This window comes from Colossoma macropomum, unplaced genomic scaffold (genome assembly GCF_904425465.1).
Source record: "Colossoma macropomum unplaced genomic scaffold, Colossoma_macropomum, whole genome shotgun sequence".
NCBI lineage: Eukaryota > Metazoa > Chordata > Actinopteri > Characiformes > Serrasalmidae > Colossoma > Colossoma macropomum.
In genome coordinates, this window is record NW_023494808.1 from 12,755,924 (window position 1) to 12,776,539 (window position 20,616).

Sequence of the window (20,616 nt, forward strand, 5' to 3'; positions counted from 1 at the left end):
TCTTAGACTCCTCCGTCTCTTTTCACCTTCCAGGATGAGAACATCAAGGTGGTTAACGCCTTACAAGTTCCTGGGTGTTCATCAGAAAAAACAGAACATGTAACTTGACCAGGAGGGTATTTTACAAAGCAGGATTTCTTAGCCCAACAAACAAGCCTGTCAAATAGGAGAAGAGCTAAGAAACATTCCTATTGGACGATCCTCAATTTTTGTCTTAGGTTATCTCGCTTGCTGAAAAATCCTCATTTGTGAAATAACCCTCAGGGGTGTTTTAAGCTTTTGCATATGACTGTGTGAGTATTTTAAAGTTTGAAGACACTAACAAAATAAAAAAGGCAAGTAAATGGTACATGGACTACATGAGCACTGGTCACAACAATTGTTCACTTGCCTAAGCTGGGTCTTACAAACTGTGCAAAACTAAGGCACAGAGGTCACAAGTTCAGGTTCACAAGCAAGGACAGACAAACACTACAGACTGAGTTGCCCAACATCACAATGCTGTCACCTCCAATCTGACCTCAGATCTGAATCAACATCTCTGTGACACAATCTCAGAGCTGAGTGACCCAATGTCCTTTAGTCTATTGGATGGTATTTGATTCACGATGATGTTTTTACATGTTTTTTAACTTTATAATAAATTATTAAGGTTAATTCCCCATGTGCCTCTGTTATTCCTAAGAGAAGCTTAATAACTGATTAAAAACCAAAATGACCAGTCAACATATGCCTCCTAATATGCCCCATTTGTAATGTTAATAGTGGTTAGAAGCTCTACATGTACCTCTCTGCCATCAATGGATTTTAAAACATACAGTTGTGTGCACAGGTTTGGGCATTCCTGGTCGAATTGCGCAACTTCGTTGATTTTCTAAGTGAACACATCCTGTCAAGTCCAACAGTTAATTTAAGAACTGTTGGTTTAAGTTACTGGTGGTCTTAAGTTACTTGGAAAAACAATATTTTTCTATTAACTTCCAATTACAAGTCAATACAGTTTTTTCCACTTCCTGTAAAGGTACCAATTTGGAGATATGAGTTGTTGTTCTACCAGTGACAATATATACAAACTGTGATAAAACCAATCATTTTTTGTGAGAAAAATTGGAGAAAGAAAATATGGCAGTGGACCCATAATGGTATAATAAGAGTCAATGCAAATAACTGGTTTGCTTGATGTAACTGCCAAGAATAATGAGACCAGCTTTAACGGTGGAGACAGTCCCCCTTCACAATGTTCACAAAGGTCATAAGAAATTTGCAGAAAGATAGTTTCTTTTGTGTGAGAAAAGCAAACCCTGGACCTTCAAGCAATAGTACAGTAAAATGTTCTGAAAAGTTGACTTATGAGCTGTTAAACATGGTGGTGAACCCATAATGGTACAACTATAGGAGTCAATGAAGAGGCCTGGTTCAACAATGGAGACAGTCTACCATCACAACATTTGTAGGTCATAATGCCTCCACTGAACAAATTCATGGTCACCAGACGAGGCTGAACAAGTCACCTTCCATGGCCTTCTTAATGAGATGTCTGAACATTGCTGGACCTTCTAGAGCTCTGAACCTTCTGGTGTGTAAAGCAGGCCTCTTTCATCACTAATAAAAAGGAGACCTTTCTGAATAACAATTTAGTTTCCCACGACACGGGGTATGCTGGATGTGCATTGTTTTTGTCTGTTTGAGACATTTCATTTCAAGGGTATGTTTAAAAAGTTACTTGGGGGAAAGGAACTTGCTTCATCCTCACCCCTTGCTTATCTGTTGACGATTCGCCAAGTTCCTAGTTAATTTCCTGATTGAATTTGTCACATCATGGATCAGAAAACATCACTGAGGAAACGTGCTTTCATACAAGTGTAAATGTGTAAATGTATCGAAGTATGAGCTGAAGGAGAGAGTTGGGAACAAGCGCTCTTTGTTGAGACCTCTGCATCAGACCCAGCTGTGACAGGTAGGAACTGAGTCTAATCTTCTGTTCATTATTATTATTCTTAATATTATTTAAAAGCTTTTAGAAAAACATTGGGCCTCATTCACCAATATCTTCCTATTTTTTTTTTCTTAAATTTGTTCTTGAGAAAGATCCTACGAAACAGTCTACATCAGATTCTTGACATGTTCTTAAACTGCAGAACTGTTCTTACCTTTGAGCTCTTGAGTGTGTGTAGATTCTATTCTTACTTAAGAACAAATCCCAGATAAGAAAACATTGGTGAATGTCAGAATCTGGGTAAAACTTTGTGAGTGGGTTTTAAGAAGAAATTTCATCTTAAGAACGGTTGGTGAATGAGGTCCAATGTCATTTACAGTTTAACGGAAATGAATTGGGTCGTGTAAATGATACCAGGGTCAAATGTTGCATGTGGTCATATATAGAACCTTTTTGAAGAGCGTTCTTCTATTGTTACAAGCTCGTATTGTCACAATAGAAGAACACTTTTTGGGGCTATATAGAACCCTTTTCAACAAGGTTCTATGTAGAACCATTTACAGCACATTGATTAAACGCTATCCTAAGTATGTATGACATTAGTAGATGTACTTCACAGAGTTTTATGTAAGCTGTAGCTTTTAGTGTTTGATTTTCACTTGGACTTTCTTTGAAGATCACTGATGAGTTGATTTACGTTACATTGTCACTAAAATTATTGTAATATTTGAACCGTGTATTTGCTTCTCTGACTTTGTTTTCTCATTTTGTGTGCATAAATCCAGAAAGTGGACCAGTTTTGTTTACGTTCCTCTTCACGTCCCTCTTCCTGAGCTCCATCATGAACCTCCTCACTCCCGTCCTGTTGCTGCTGGCTCTCTCTGGATGTTCCAGCGAAGTCGTAAACAGTTTTATCCAGACATGCCCTCAATTCTTTGCTAATCCAGGAGGAACTCTGTCTCCTCCAACTGAATTTAGAGGTAGTAGTTACAAACAAATCTGCCAAGTTCGAGGCAACACCTATGACTATGCAACACTGTATGACACAGCAAACAGGATCCCTGTGTACTCAGCCTACAAGTTTGAAGGAATGAAGCAATGTACAAGACAAAACAACTGGTATATTGAACCTCAGGTAAGTTAACCAGCATTGTGTCACTTTTTGGTGTATGATGGGAAAGATTTAATAAAACATTCCCTGATTAATAATCGCTAAATTAAATATTGGCTTACTTGAGCATTTGGACCGCATGCATTTTGAATATCATCCCTAAAAGGAATGAACTCTTGAACTCACAAAAGGGAACTGATGACCGTACAAATTATAGCTGAAGTGAAACTCACAAAAAAGGGAACTGTAGGAGATGACAGTACAAATTATAACTAGAGTGAACTCCTGAACTTATGTGGAGAAGTTGGGTAAGATGGCCCTGTAAGGATGGATCATTATGGCCGTTTGGTTTTAAGGGTTACCAAAAAGGTGGGGTGATTACCTCATCACACCAAAGGGCAATAAAAAGGGATGTCTCGAGATGATATTTGCATTGTGGTTGTCCAAGAATCATCTTGCTGTTTGAAGCTCAATAAAGAGAAGGCCTTTTCCTTCATTCCACAAGAACTCGTTTTATTCTTTATTGTTCTTTTTTTTATCCTTTTCACTTTTTGTTGATATTCTTTGATTCTTTTAATTCCTTTTAAAGAAGTTAGACTACAGACAGTTATTAGGGCAATAGCATAGAACATATTAGAGATACTTATATGTCTAGACCAGAGGTCACTATAGGTGGACCACGGTCCGAGCCCGGACCCAGACGCTGCCCTATGTAACCTGTAACTGATAAACTATGGAGAATTATTTAATTTCGACCTATTTTAATCGGCGTAACTTTTCTAGCATTTACGGTACCACTTTAGCGGCCCGGGAAATGCACAGACCAATCTCATGCGTTGTAAAAATCACACGTGACGCTACTTAGCCACTCAGATCTGTGCATTACGATGAGCACTGAGTCTCGAGTGAGTGATGCACATACAGAGGAGGGACGAGGCGAGAAACAGCAGTCGGAGAAGAAAGTGAGTCAGAGGGATATTATTTCATATGGCGCGCTCTAAGAAGAGAAAACTGACAGTAAATATTGTTGAAATGTTACTGAATAGTACTTTATTTGTTTTGCCATTCAGTTGTTGACTGTATAAGATGTTGATATACATACTTGGCTACTTCAGTAAACAGTATATGGCACTGAATCATGATGAATGTTAGACATTATGATGTTCCGGACCTTCGCTTGAGGAAATTTTCTTTGACTGGACCTTATTGAATTTTAATTAAAGACCTCTGGTCTAGACCCTGGGCAGAAGGGACAGCTCTTGGTCATGACATGTACATGCAGTTTATTATATTATTATCATGTTACGATGTTTGCTCGTCACTTTAACAGATGTCCTCTTCTTCTCTCTTAACAAATAATTGCAGCTTGAACAAAAAACTTATAGCCGAAAGATGGCACCTGAAAGCAGCGTGACCAAGATAGAAAATCAAGCTGTTAATGAAGACTACGATAAGAACAGAGTTTGTATTCCCAGTCACTTCTGGACCACTTACTGCTGTCTAGACAACAATCTGAAAGTGAAAGCTTCAGGTGCTTTCATAGGAGAGAATGCAAAGAATGTAAAGGGAAGGAAACGACAATAAGGAAGCTAGATAGAAATCTGAGTGATCTCTACGATAAACTTTTCTGTGTATTTGGTGGTAACTGTAATTAATCCAGCTCTGCTCCTCGGAGGTTCAGGTTAGTTGGTTTCAACATCCAGTTCAGTCTCACCAAAAAGAAAAAAACAAACTCTAAATCATGTTGGAGAACATCCCACGCATCAGAAAATAAATTAAAAAAAATGATCTAAATCCTTTGTCTCTTTACTTCCATAAAGAAATCCACACTGCGTTTATGCTGCACTTTTAATCAATGATTTCTGTCAGTGAACTTTCATAAATCACTTTGTAAACTGTTCGTCGTTAACATTGTTTTCTCTCTGACTTCAATAAACCACATGAAAGAATGAATTCTTGCACATTAAGCCAAGTGTTTGTTGTTGTTGCTGTTGTTTTTTTATTTTTATTTCTTTAGGTTTTAGATATTAATACCAATTTGGCCTCACCACTTTTAGAGGTGTGGAGTCACTTGGAATCCCACCTGTGACAAAATAAGAGACCCCCCCCCCACCCCACCCCTAAAATTGTTAAAAATGTTGACTTTAGTCGACCCCACATCTGTTACCTGGAGGAAAGGAGCCACTAGTTAGTTTGATGTGTATGGATTAGTGAATAGTAAAAGGGCAAGTTGACCCTGTTTTTAAGTTTAGAAAAACTTTTTTAATGCAATTTAAATACATTGTACAAGTATCAAATAGACCCCTTGGTACAGTAGATCGTGCCCCTCTGCAGATCGTGGAAGTGCTCTCTTGGTTTGTGTGTTTATTATTTTAAGATCCGTTTCAGCGAAATGAGGTTCGGCCTCACCCCAGAAATAGAGCTCAGCTCGAGTTCTGTGAGCTTCATTGCTCTTCAGCACCCCCTCTTGTGCAGCACAGGCTACATGTAGTTGGCACTTTCCATGAGCAGAGTTCAATTTATGTCCCATTAACTTTTTTATTTCTATGAAAATTGAAAGGATCTGTACTTTAATGCCCCACTGACATTGAACTTCTCTATGAAATATAGTCATTGACATCAACCAGGAACACCATCATTATAATGTTATCTGGCTCCTTTCCAAACAATTTAATATTAAAGTAATAAATGTTGTCAAATATTTCATTTAATTGAACAAAACAGTCATTTTAACTTAGTGTACAACATTTATTATGATATACACAGGGTGTTGCATCATCTTGTTTGCTGCAGAATGACCATCAGACAAAAAATTATTCTCTATTTTCTAAATTTACACACACACAAAAAAAAAAAAACAATTTGGCTGCAGTAAAGCTTGATTATTATACATATTGTAACACCGATAAAAAGTGGCAGGTGAGACCATAATTTCTGCATGTGTAAACTATCTTGTTTTTGGTAGTTAGCATGCAACATGTTCACCCGGTCAATCTAACCTCTCCTGAATGCTGCTTATTTTAGGCTAAATTTGCAATCCTGTAACCCATTTTCACCTTCAGTGTTTTTGTAAATGGCAATGGGCAAGAAAGTGAAGGTGGAAATGAAAATGTCATGAAACATTTTAATGAAAATATGTCTCAGTTCTTCAACTTTACCTTCTATGTTTATATTTTTTTTACTGCATTAACATCAACTTAAAGGGGCTCCACCCTGTAACTCACTTCAATCCTGTTAGCCAAATTTCAACCCTGTTATTCAGTCACAAAAAAAAAAAATCAAGAAAACTTTGATATACATATAGTCTCTGATTTGACAGTTTGAGGTGGGAAAATAAATTAATTTCTGAAGGTTAAGCTTTTGTAAAAAAGAAGATTAATACTTTGTAGAAAAGAAAAAAACAAAGAAAACCAAAAAAAAGAAAAAAGTACATTTTTAAAGAGTTTTGAGGCCTAAAATGAACTCAAGACTGAGACTGAATGAGGTTGAGACCATGACAAGACATATGAATATGCAAAATTTGGTAAAGGACAACAAGCACTAGTTTACCAGGCCAGGTCACAGAGCTGCTCTGATATTCAGATCCACACCAAACAACTGAACCACACTAAGGCTACGTTCACACAGCAGGTAAAAGTGGCCCAAATCTGATTTTCTTACCAAATCCGATTTTTTTGTTTGGCTGTTCACACTATGTGATCTGTATGCGACATCAGTCTGAACAGATCAGCTCCTAAACCGACCCACATGCACAAAAGAACAATGCTTGACGTGGCTCGTCCAGAGGTAGACAATCATAACGACTAGCGAACGCCTGTCGCTCCCGGAGCTTCAGTTTCAGGAGCGATTATGACGTTCCAGTGGTTGATAGCTGGGCTCATCACCCAGAATGTATTCGAGTTCCCCGTAAAAGGGCGCGTTGTTCAGCCACGGCCACTTCTTTGGTTCGTGTCCTCGGATAAGTCTCTTCTAATTTTTATACAGAAACAGCATAAATGTTTATTCTCAGCAATGAAATTGAGTCTCAGCAATGAAATTATGGCGAATGTCGAGTAGGATTGGCGTAAAAGTCGCAAGAATTCAGGCCATTCAGACTGAGTCACATCGCAGATCGGATATGGATCAGATTTCAGTACCACAAATGAAAGTGTCTCAAATCAGAATGGAAAATGTCAGATTCAGTGTGTTTATCTGTTCACACTGACAGACAGATACACATCTGTGTCACATATGAAGAAAAAGATTGGATTTGGGCCACTTTTACCTGCTGTGTAAACTCATGAGGGAATTCAACACCAGAACATATTTTTTTCCAGTGCACAATTTTGCTGTACTGTCTGCTGCTTTAACATTTCACTGTTTACAAATGTTCATTTCCTTACAGTATTGCAATACAAGCAATAAAATAATAATATATGTTTGATTATGGACCGTGAAGCATATTTCTGTCCGAGCATAAGTTTATATTGATATACACATAGACATTGGTATACACGTTCTCTATTTTCTGTTTTTCAAGTTTGTAATTTAGTCAACTTTAGCCTTTACAGTCCACAATCCAAAGAAAAGAAAGAGATACAATATCACCAAAAATAAACTGTTGTGTGTCTTTAGAAAATGACCTGGGTATGAAAACAGCCTGATGTTCTCAGAAATGTTAGCTAACAAATATCCACCTACTGAAGCAGCATCAAAACAAACACTGACACTGTTCATGATCAGGATCAGAGGAGGGTAGAGGAGCCTAAATCAATACTCAAGCAAAAGTATTCATACTTGCATGAAATAATCAAGCACCTTCCCCCAAAACAACTTAAGTAGAAATACAAAAGAAGCAGGTCAAAAATCTACTTAAGTACTGACAACTGCGGTGGAACGTTTTACTACATCCAGCATTTATCAGCATTGGAACTGAAGATTGTGCAGCTCTGTTCTTTTCTTTTTTGGGATTATTTGGTCTAAAATACAAAGCTCCAAAGTCAGAGATGTAATAAATTACAATGCAGTATGAATGTTGTAAATAAATAAATGTAGATGTAAATGTAAAAATCGGCACCATCAAAACAAATTGAAATTAAAGACAAAAATGGAATTAGTATCGAAATACAAAGGGCTAAAATGTAACAGATCCGTTTCAAGAGATCCGTTAACGTGCTAATGTACAACCCCAATTCCAAAAAGTGTAAAATGTAAATAAATGAAAATAAAAACAGAATTCAATGATTTGCAAATCTCATAGACCTGTATTTTATTCACAGTAGAACATAGAACACATGTCAGATGTGGCATATCCAATTTTACCATTTCATGAAAAACATGACCTCATTTAGTTGGGACAGGGCCACGTCTACCATTGTGTAGCATCCCTTTGTCTTTTTACAACAGTCTGTAAATGTCTGGGAAGTGAGTAGACCAACCGCTGGAGTTTTGGGAGAGGAATGTTGACCCATTCTTGTCTGATGTAGGATACTAGCTGCTCAACAGTGCTGGGTCTTCTTTGCCCCGTGTCTGTGTTGGGGAAAGACATGCAGTCAGGCCAACTGGAAACGCCAAATTGCCCCTAGGTGTGAATGTTTGTGTATGTATGAATGTATGTGTGTCTGCCCTGTGATGGACTGGGTGCAGGGTGTTTCCTCCATTTCACCTGCTGGGATAGGTTTCAGCTCCACAATACCCACCCTGCCCCTCCCCCAACCCCCCACCCAGGAGGATATGTGCCTTACATGTGTGTGTGTGTACTTTAGAGAAAAATACACCATCTCTGAATGACAGTCAGATCAGATAACACAGCCGTTGTATTGGTTGTTTTTAAATTGTACTTCCTGTTCTTTACAATGCAGGTATCATTCTCTTCAACCCTGGTGAAGGCCCATGTGCTGAAACGCTTGATAGATTTCATCTAAAAGTATGTTTAAAATGTTCCAGGGGGAAAAGGAACTTGATTCCCCTCTCGCATATCTCTTCAAGTTCCTCATTCCTGACTAAATTTCTCACCTTATGGTTTAGCAGACGTCACAAAGGTCTATGTTCATGGAGGTGTAAACGGGTATATATAGAAGGATGAGCTGAAGAAGCTGAGAGAGTCGGGAACCGGCACTCTTTGGTGAGACCTTTGCGTTGGTCCCAGCTCTGACAGGTAGGAACTGGGTCTTATCTGCTTATTACTATGTAAGAATCAAGCCCTTTGAGGACAGTAGTGTCTTTGCAAGTTGAAGGAAGTGAACTGGGTTGTTTTTTAAGATGCAGGGGTTGATTTATTTATTGTTGAGCTGTAAATAAAGTCATTCAGAGCGGTTCGATGTGAAGCAGTAGAGGAACGTTCTATGGACCAGAGAGCCAGTTTATTTACTAGGGCACCTCGATGTGTCTTCAGTGTTTTTATAAGGAATGTTGATGATGGTAAGAAATTGGAGGTAAAAAAAAAATTATAAATGTTTCATTTGGTATTGTTTTTAGAGGTCTTAAACTTTAAAAACTAAAGCGGAGTTGCAAAAGAGCTGTGAAATACACACATACGGATTATTATAGAGGCCAGTTTCCCTGTACTTCATAGAACTTTAATTAAAGGCCAAAAACAGATTGTATAGGCATTAATGACAAACTCTAAGAAACTTTGAGTGCGTTTATGTAGCCAGTCCTCTCTGCATTGGGCTGTGTGAGGAGGACACAGCCACTCTCACTCTGCGTTGTTCACTGACAATTCGGGTTTTTCCTCATATAGCACATGAAAAAGGAAGACAGAATAAGAATAAAATAAAAGACGAAAAAATAGAAAAAGACCAGACCAATAATCACTCTCGCAATATGGACATTGCTACTATCATACGTTTTTATATATGAAAATAATAAGCATGTACATATATATGCTTATTTTCATATATATATATATATACATATAAATAAATAATATTACTCATTGGCCATATAACTTATCCAAAGATACCATTCTGAGATTAGCTCCCTGTTGTTTCCAGCATTTTATGTATATTTTTCACACAAAAACGCCTCCAAAACATAAGAACAGATGAATAAAATGAACGTTTCTTAACAACAGAAGCGACTAAGATCATACCTGGATGTATAAGACAGAGAAATAGTGATAAATTACTCCCAGCCTCGTGTCTGCTTGATTTAGCCCCTCTGCGCACCCAGAAAATCACAGAAAAGGTGGAGGGGTTAGCTTCTCATATCACAGGCAGCTATAGCATGCTAATACTTCTCACTCTTTTACTCGGTAATACATTGGAAAAATACACAAAATCTATCTCTAAAACATAATAAAGATCCCTAATGATATTTCGCATCATATTAAACCATTAATATGACTTTTTATACTATATTAAACATTTGATGACCACTTTATAGCTCAGAACCGAAGCTAGACCACCCTCTCTCCAGCAGTGCTCTAACCAGACTGAAGAGAGTGTGTGTGGCGCACAACATAACATCACAGCCACGCCCACAAACATATATAAAATTTAAAAAAAAAATGGAGAAAAAAAAATTAATATATTCCAATTTTTTTTCTTTTACTCTATTATGTAAATAAATGCAAACAGAGAAGGCATGAAGATTTTGAGGGAAACGTAATGAAAGAAAATAAAACCTGTTACATGCACTCAATAATCCGAGCATAATCAGATTTCTGCACTTATCTGATTGTTCAAATGAACATGTAAACATCATCCTCTGATCTAGAAATCCGATTAAGAAATCTGATGAAGAGAGCTACATTTTAGCTCAGTAATCAGATTTCTCAGTGCGTGTGAACTCTTACTCTGATTTCTTTCAGATTTCTCAGTCTGAGCATGCGCGAAACAGATGGTGTTACCGGAAATAAGCAAACGGCATTGCTGCGAGACGCAACAAAACATTTTTGGAGCGACACTGGAACCAAATACATACTCGATGAAATTAATGATTTAAATATTCTTTATCTTCTGGATGATGTATTTTCATATTTTCAGGTAAAGTGGCGCAATGTATTTAAAAAAAAAAGCCTCAGCATGCAGTTTGAGTCTTAAATCATGTTTACGTCACGTCTTCATCTGTGAGTCGCAAAGCAGAAATCTGATTACTGTCTGACTCATGTAGACCCAGAGTTTTTAGATTATCTGATTACTCAAGTGCAGGTAAGCGCACTGATAACATCTGATTTTCTGCAGTTATCGGATTATTAAGTGCATGTAAACGCACTCACTGCCCATGTCCATGTGTTACAAATGGAATTGTTGTATTTAACTCTTTTTAATGGACTCTCATGATAATAATAACACCAGTTATTCTAGTTTCTGCCTAATCATAATCATAGTGATCATTTTTTAGGTATTTTGCTCAAATTGTTTATGCAGGTCAGACTACGCATTGTGACAAAATAGAAATTGATAATGTCATTTAAATAGAAAATAAAATTAAACCTCTATCCTGAATATGTGTGACATTATTATTCCTATTAATAACATTATCTGTATTGTATTGTAACAATTACATATATAGCATTAGATATCAGTATGAACTGTTTACCTAATTTCATGGCTGAATTGCTGTATGTTAGCTTGAGCTTCCATACATTAGTCTCCTCCTGAGACCAAATCTGAACTGGTCAGTTTGCTTTTTAGTTCTGCTCGGGAGCCAACCAGGATTAGAAGTTACAACCACCAATTGGCATTTTGCAAATTTGCCTCAAATAACTCTTTTTAGATAATCCGATCATAATCTGATTTCTGCAGTTATCTGATTAATTAAATGGTCATGTAAACATCATCCTCTGATCTAGAAATCCAATCAGTTTAATCTAAAAAGAGTTTAAACTCTTTTTTGTCAGTAACCTGATCAACGCACTTACCTGCACTTGAGTAATCAGATAATGTGAAACCTCCAGGTCTACATGAGTCAGACAGTAATCAGATTTCTGCTTTGCAACCAGCCAATAAACCCACAGAAGAAGACGTGATGTAAACACAATTTAAGACTCAAACTTCATACCGTGGCTTTTTTTGTTTAAAACCCATTGTGCCACTTTACCTGAAAATATGAACATACATCATCTAGAAGATGAAGAATATTTTAACCCTTCATTTCGTTGTGAATGTATTTGGTTTCAGCGTCACTCCAAAAGTGTTTGGCTGCATCGCAGCGCTGCTTATTTCCGGTTTGTTTTCACGCATGCTCAGACTGAGAAATCTGAAAGAAATCAGAGTAAGAGTTCAGATATACTGAGAAATCTAATTACTGAGCTAAAATCCAGCCTCTTTATCAGATTTTTTAATTGGATTTCTATATCAGAGGATGATGTTTACATGACGATTTGAACAATCAGATAACTGCAGAAATCTGATTATGATCGGATTATCTAAAAAGAGTTATTTGAGGCAAGTTTGCAGAATGCCAATTGGTGGTTGTAACTTCTAATCCTGGTTGGCTCCTGAGCAGAACTAAAAAGCAAACTGACCTCAAATAACTCTTTTTAGATTCATATTTCCCTAAAGTCTATCTGACAGTGAAATATTCATGTTTCAGAAGTGTTTGTTTTTCACACGGACTTTAGCTTCCTTGAAAAACATTACTCTTTTACATTACATGGTTTTAATGATAGTGTTATTATTTGAGTGATAAGCTGGTATTTTTAACTGCCTGCTGCTTTTAACCCTGTGTTTTACGATGGGCTCTTCGGCCTTTATGTTTTTCTTCTTCTTTTCTTTCAGATTCTGTTTTCCATTCCTCATCACGTCCCTCTTCCAGAGCTCCATCATGATCCTCCTCGCTCCAGTGCTGCTTCTGCTGGCTCTCTCTGGATGTTCCAGTAAAGTCGTAAACAGTTTTATCCAGACGTGTCCTGATTTCTTTGCTAACCCAGGAGGAACTCTGTCTCCTCCAACTGTATTTAGAGGAAATAATTACAAACAGATCTGCCAAATTCGAGGCAACACCTATGGATATGCAACACTGTATGACACAGCAAACAGGATCCCCGTCTACTCAGCCTACAAGTTTGACGGTTTGATGCAATGTACAAGACTGAACAACTGGTACATTGAACCTCAGGTACGTTAATAAGCAATGTGTCACTTTTTGGTGTACATGCATTTTATTATATTATTTTCATGTTTTGATCTTTGCTCGTCATTTTATCAGATCTCCTCTTCTTCTCACTAAACAAATTATTACAGCTTGAACAAATAACTAATAGCCCAAAGATGGCGCCTGAAAGCAGCGTGACCAAGATACAAAATCAAGCTGTTAATGAAGACTACGATAATTCGGGCTATCATAGAGGACACCTGGCTCCAGTCTACCACGCCACGTCGCAGAGCTGCTCTGATGCCACCTTCACCCTCACCAACGCCGCTCCACAAGACAGCTCATTCAACACAGGCCAGTGGAGGAAGACAGAGAAAGATGTGGCTGAAACTCTGGGGGAGAAGTGTAAGGGAAATTCGGCCTATATCGTCACCGGGGTGGTTCCTGGGCCTGATAAACTAAATAACAGAGTTCGTATTCCCAGTCACTTCTGGAGCGCTTACTGCTGTCTAGACAACAATCTGAAAGTGAAAGCTGCAAGAGGTTTCATAGGAGAGAATGAAAATGACCCAGTGCAGGAAATGTCAATCAAGACACTGAATAGAAATCTGAGTGATCTGTATGGTAAAGTTTTCCGCGTATTTGGTGGTAACTGTAATTAATCCGGCTCTGCTCCTTGAGGTTGGTTTCAACATCCAATTCAGTCTCACCAAAAAGAAAAGAAAGAACTCCAAATCATGTTGGAGAACAATCTATGCATCAGAAAATAAAATAAAAAAAACCTCTCTCTTTCTCTCTTTACTTACCTAAAGAAATCTGCGCTGTGTTGATTCATTTTTGCTTTTTGTACTTTTCATGAATCAATTTCTGTCAACGAATTTTCACAAATCACTTTGTAAAATGTTCATCGTTAACATTTTTCTGACTTCAATAAAGCATGTAAAAGAATTAAGTGTTTTTTGGGGTTTGGGTTTTTTATTTCTTTAGGTTTTAGGTTTTACAGCCAATTTGGCATGACCACTTTTAGAGATGTGGCATCACTTGGTATCCAGCAGCATCCATGCAATCAAATACACATAAGGTAGAATAGAATATGGAACTGTATAGCATGTATATATATATATATATATATATATATATATATATAACGTACATAAATATATATATTCGGTAACACTTTCTATGAACGTCACCTTTGTAAGCATCTACAAACACATGTATTGTGCATTCATACGGCATTATAAACATGGTTATAAATATTTATAAAAATGAATTATACTGAATTACACTTTATAGCCACGTTTATTATACATGATGAATTTGTAAGTTGTAAGTTGTGTTAATAACATGTTATACTGTCAGTTCCAAAGAAGTCAGTCCAAGGTTGGAGAGCGTAAAGTAAAAACAAGCACAAAGTTTATTTACACCCTGAGATTTACAGTATTTTATTTCTCAGTGCTGGTGCTGTTAGAGCTGCATCTTCGGGGCTTCAGTCCTGAATATTCAGATGCTCCAAACAGGCCGTCCAGCCTAGAATTACTGCTACAGTGTTCTTTTCTTAACCAGCGCTCTCACTTTAAATGTTACATCACAGCAAACCAAATACTAATGAGCCCCTCTCCTGAACCCCCTCTGACATCACACTGAGTGTGAGGTTACTGTGGAGTGAAGGCCTGGAGAGGGAGAGGTGAGGTAGTAGAGTGATGTCATTGTAAATTTATCCCTCACTGGTTCTCACGTCAAGCGCTAGAACCCTTCACTCTGTAACATCACTACACTACAGTACAGTAATGCTAATTTCTGCCAGCATTCTATTGGATATGCAGTGTTAAGTTAGTGCCAAGCTAACGGTGGTGTACATTGACTTTCCCACATTGGGTAAAACACTGATGGCAGCACTAGTTTAAAATCTGACATACAATCATGCAATTTCCACAAACACTGGCAGTAAAATGGGTTGTACTAAAGAGCTCAGTGACTAAACGTGGCTGTCACAGGATGCCATCTTTGCCACAAGTTGACGAGTGCTTGCCTGCCTAGTGGGTAGAAATATCTATCACTCACAACAGTCCCAAACAGCTGAAATGCATGGTGCCAACAGTAAAGTTTGGTGGAGGAGGGATAATGGGCTGGGGCTGTCTTTCAGGGTTTGGACCCCTCAGTTCCAGTGAAGGGAGACATTAATGCTACAGCACACAAAGACATTTTAGACAGTTATATGCTTCCAACTTTGGGGAAGACCCCTATCCTCTTCCAGCGTGACTGTACCCCTGCCTAAAATGAGATCCATAAAGATGTGGCTTAACAAGTTTAGTGTGGAGGAACTCCAGTGGCCTGCACAGAGCCCTGACCTCAACCCCAATGATCACCTTTGGGATGGATTGAAATGTCAATGGTGAGCCAGTCCTTCGTGTCCAACATCAGTGTCTGACCTCACAAATGCTCTTTTGACTGAATGGGCACAAATTACCACAGACACACTCCAAAATTTTGTGGAAAGCTTTCCAGAAGAGTGGAGGCTGTTATAGCTGCAAAACGCTCTATTATAATATGTTATGAATACTAACTCCATATTAATGCTGATGATTTTGGAATGGGATGTCCAACAAGCTCATATTGGTTTGATTGTCAGGTGTTCACATACCTTTGGCCATTTAGTGTCCAATCAAATGGATAGGGTATGGTACAATATACATGAGTGTAGTGGAAAGGCACTGACCACAAAAATGCTACTGATAGGGCTTGACCTGGGTGAGAGCCTAATAATGACCCTTGTCTGTCATCAAGATGCATAAATGTTCTAGACTTGAACGTGGTCAGTGCTAAAATTTTAGAACCAGTTCTGGCAGTGTTTTCCAGGAGTCCTGGGCAGTCAGGTTAGCAATCCACACTGTAATCACTTTTTATTCTATGTGTAAATTCATTTGCCTTTGTACCTAGTACCTAGTACGTAGTACGTAGAATTAATAAAGTTACATCAGGGGGACAGCCTTCTCATATAAAGCCCCCCAGCTTTGGAATAATCTTCCAGTCAGTGTTCGGGACTTATGGTAAACTGGGAGTGTTGGTGCTGTTGTACCGCTGCTCTCACACACTCACTCGGGTTTGTTGACAGTGGAGCAGAGGGGCGCTGGCATCTCAGGGAGCCCTCCTGTTACCTTTTTGGTTTCTCCCCTTTTAGTTAGGCTGTAATAACTAGACCTGCCGGAGCCTGTGCTTGTCCTTTTCTTTGCCGAGTTGAACAACTGCCCATCCTGTGTGGTCTGATACTGTTGCTTTTTCTGCCTTGATTGGTTGCCCACTGCTCATCAGCCTTCTGGGCCGTTTCAGCCTTCTGGACTGTTTCAGCCAATCATTTTTTCCACCATTGAGCCTCACCCTCATGAACTGACCCTCCCGATGCTGCTGCTGCTGCTGCAGCATAAACTCAAACTATCTAATTAACCATTGCTCCACCTGTTTTTCCCCATTTTGTATTTTAATATTTGATGCTAACGCTGTTTGCTATCCGGTGTTGACCAGAGGAGAGTGCTATATAAATAAACTTTGACTTTGACTTGACCTCAAAGCCGCCAAATATTAAACACGGTGGTGAACCCACAATAGTGTAATCTCATAAGAGTCAATGCAGGTGATTGATGTGCAAGAGTTTTGAGGCCAGGACTACTGAACAAACTCATGTTCACCAGATAAAGTCTTCCAAGTCACCTTCCACGGCATTCCTTCTTAATGAGATACCTAAACATCACTGGACCTTCTAGAGCTCTGGACCTTCTGGAGTGCAAAGCAGGCCTTTTTCATCACTCAAAGAAAGGGGAACATTCTGAATAACAGTCACCACAAGCAGTTTAGAACCTGTATAACAGATTCCAAAAATTCTGGAGGTAAAGTTTGTCTTTTTAAGACACTCCATCCATTTGAGAATGCCATCATTATTTTAGTCTCTGCATAATTCGATAGTTGAGAGCTCGATGTGAAATGGCTCATTGTAAAGCACATGGGTCAGGCTCCAGTCCTCAAGGGCCAAAACACTGAAGACTTTAACATGCTGCCTCATGACACCCACCTAATTCAGCTTATCAGCTAATTAGCAAGACCTTCATGACCTGAATTCAGAGTGTTGGATGAATCCTAATCTCCACAGCACTTTGGCCCGGAGGGTCCCCAGTTTGACATGTTTGTTGTAAAGAAACCTAGTGACTCTAATCTCTTTATAGTGGTGTTGATAGGAACCCTTTTAATATACCAAAAGTTGTGCTGGTCTTAGTATGGAGGCTATTGTTTTTGTCTGTTTGTTACATTTAAAAGGCATGTTTAAAATGTTCAGTGGGAAAAAAGAACTTGATTCATTTACATGATTCTCTTATCTCTTGATGATTCACCAAGTTCCTCATTAACTTCCTGATTAAATTTGTCACATCACGGTGCAGCAAACGTCTCTGAGAACGTAAAGGTGTATACACTATATTGCCAAAAGTATTCGCTCGTCTGCCTTCACACACATATGAACTTGAGTGACATCCCATTCTTAATCCATAGGGTTTAATATGATGTCAGCCCACCCTTTGCACCTATAACAGCTTCAGCTTTTCTGGGAAGGCACACAAGGTTTAGGAGTGTGTTTATGGGAATTTTTGACCATTCTTCCAGAAGCACATTTGTGAGCATGTTGGGAGCATGAAATTGTCCAAAATCTCTTGGTTTGCTGAAGCATTAAGAGTTCCTTTCACTGGAACTAAGGGGCCGAGCCCAACTCCTGAAAAACAACCCCACACCATAATCCCCCCTCCACCAAACTTTACACTTGGCACAATGCAGTCAGAGAAATACCGTTCTCCTGGCAACTGCCAAACCCAGACTCATCCATCAGATTGCCAGTCGGAGAAGCGTGATTCGTCACTCCAGAGAACACGTCTCCACTGCTCTAGAGTCCAGTGGCGGCGCTTTACACCACTGTGTTCGACGCTTTGCATTGCGTTTGGTGATGTAAGGCTTGGATGCAGCTGCTCAGCCATGGAAACCCATTCCATGACTCTCTCTGCACTGTTCTTGAGCTAATCTGAAGGCCACATGAAGTTTGGAGGTCTGTAGCAATTGGCTCTGCAGAAAGTTGGTGACCTCTGCGCACTATGCGCCTCAGCATCCGCTGACCCCGCTCTGTCATTTTACGTGGCCGACCACTTTGTGGCTGAGTTGCTGTCGTTCCCAATCGCTTCCACTTTGTTATAATACCACTTACAGTTGACTGTGGAATATTTAGTAGAGAGGAAATTTCATGACTGGACTTGTTGCACAGGTGGCATCCTATCACGGTACCACGCTGGAATTCACTGAGAGCGACCCATTCTTTCACAAATGTTTGTAGAAGCAGTCTGCGTGCCTAGATGCTTGGCTTTATATACCTATACCTTCCATACCTGTGGCCATGGAAGTGATTGGAACACCTGAATTCAATGATTTGGATGGGTGAGTGAATACTTTTGGCAATATAGTGTATATACAGCATGAGCACCTTCACCCTCACCAACGCTGCTCCACAAAACAAGTCTTTCAACAGACGGCAGTGGAGGGTTACAGAGGAAGCTGTAGCTGAAACTCTGGGGGAGAAGTGTAAGGGAAATTCGGCCTATATCTTCACTCGGGTGGTTCCTGGCGCTGATAAACTAAAGAACAGAGTTCATATTCCCAGTCACTTCTGGACCGCTTACTGCTGTCGAGACAACAATCTGAAAGTGAAAGCTGCACGTGGTTTCATAGGAGAGAATGAAAATGACCCAGTGCAGGAAATATCAATCAAGAAGCTTGATAAAAGCTGAGTGATCTGTATGGTAAAGTTTTCCGCGTGTTTGGTGGTAAATGTAATTAATGCAGCTCTGCTCCTTGGAGGTTGGTTTCAACATCCAATTCAGTCTCACCAAAAAGAAAAGAAAGAACTCCAAATCATTCAGTAAATCAGTGCGTAAAAGAATGAAGTGTTTTTTGGGTTTTTTGGTTTTTTTATTGTTTATTTCTTTAGGTTTTAGATTTTACAATAGATTTGGCCTCACCACTTTTAGAGGTGAACCTAGACAGAGAACCTACTGAAGAAAGTGTTCAGCTCATTTACCCTCATCCAGCTCTCGGTCTGCTGATTGCAGGGCAAATTGTGGCCTTAAACTTTTGTTATTCCTTTCCATACATCCTTCAACTCGGCCCTCTAAAGATTGTTTCTCCATTTTTCTCCTGTAGTCCTCCTTACACAATCTAATTCTTACCTTCAGCTCCCTCTGTATGCCCCTCATACCGTTCCTATCACCAGCCCTAATAGCCCTCTTCTTTTTGTTCTGCGGCCATTGGTTGTTGTTCACAAAGCAACACACAGTCTTGGACGGCACAGCGTTGCTCACCCAAAAGTCTGTCACACAGACTGTGAGAACATTGATCTCCTCATTATGGGGTTCACAAAGAACCTAGTCAGTTGTTTCAAAGCATCCGTTTCAGGGCATCCATAGACTCAATTGACCATTTCCCGAAGGACGTGGTCTCCACGGGTTGCCTCAGTACAGGAGTTTTATACTGAGACCGCAGATGCCCCAGATTGTGGTCTGAGTTTCCCAGTGGAGGAAGTGTAGTTGAGTTATATGCCTCATTGACATTAGCATAAAGGAAGTCTTGTGTCCTCTTTTCCCTGGTGGGACATCTGACATGCAGGAAAGATTGTCAGGTTTAAGCACTCCTTCATGTTGGTGATGACGTCACATCATCAGATGGTGGGAGGAAAAATACAACAAAAATGTTGCCTGTGCAAAAGTTAAGTTACATTTAATATTGTATGTTTTACCTTTTTCATTATGTTAAACATTTTGTGGGGGGAAAAAATGAAACATGTAATCTGACCAGGAGGGTAGTTCTTCAAACAAGATTTCTTATGCCAAAATCAAGGTTGACAAATAGGAGAAGAGCAAAGGACCCTCCTATCAGACGATCCCCAACTTTTGTCATAAGTTATCTAGCTTACTGCAATGCTGCTCTGTGAAATACCCCTCAGGCCTCTTTCATCACTCAAAGAAAGGGGAACATTCTGAATAACAGTCTACTTTCCCACCACAAACAGTTTAGAACCTATATGACAGATTTCAATTAAGACTTTAGAAATTCTGGAGGTGAAGTTTGTCCCTAGTTTTTTTAAGACACTTCATCCATTTGAGAATGCCATCATTTTTTTAGTCTCTGCATAATTCGATAGTTGAGAGCTCGATGTGAAATGGTTCATTGTAAAGCACATGGGTCAGGCTCTAGTCCTCGAGGGCCAAAACACAGGCAGTAATCGGATTTCAACTTTGCAACTGTCCAATAAACTCAAAGAAAAAGATGTAATGTAAACGTAATGTAAAACTGCTGCAGCTTTTTTTTTAAACACATTGAGCTACTTTACCTGAAAATATGAACATACATCAGAATATTTAAATCCTTCATTTCATCAAGCATGTATTTGGTTTCAGTGTCACTCCAAAAGTGTTTTGCTGCATCTTGCGATGATGCTGCTCGCTTATTTCCGGTACCGCCGTCT

The 20,616-nt window shown here is 39.1% G+C and overlaps 1 protein-coding gene across 1 annotated transcript; it reads left to right on the top strand.

The window, feature by feature from the left end:
- Window positions 1-8,899: 8,899 nt before the first annotated feature.
- Window positions 8,900-13,959, top strand: LOC118798384 (endonuclease domain-containing 1 protein-like). Its single transcript, XM_036557814.1, has 3 exons — window positions 8,900-9,183; window positions 12,752-13,091; window positions 13,217-13,959. The coding sequence occupies exons 2-3, from the start codon at window positions 12,798-12,800 to the stop codon at window positions 13,727-13,729; spliced, it is 807 nt and encodes a 268-aa protein (XP_036413707.1). The 5' UTR covers window positions 8,900-9,183; window positions 12,752-12,797; the 3' UTR covers window positions 13,730-13,959.
- Window positions 13,960-20,616: the final 6,657 nt, after the last annotated feature.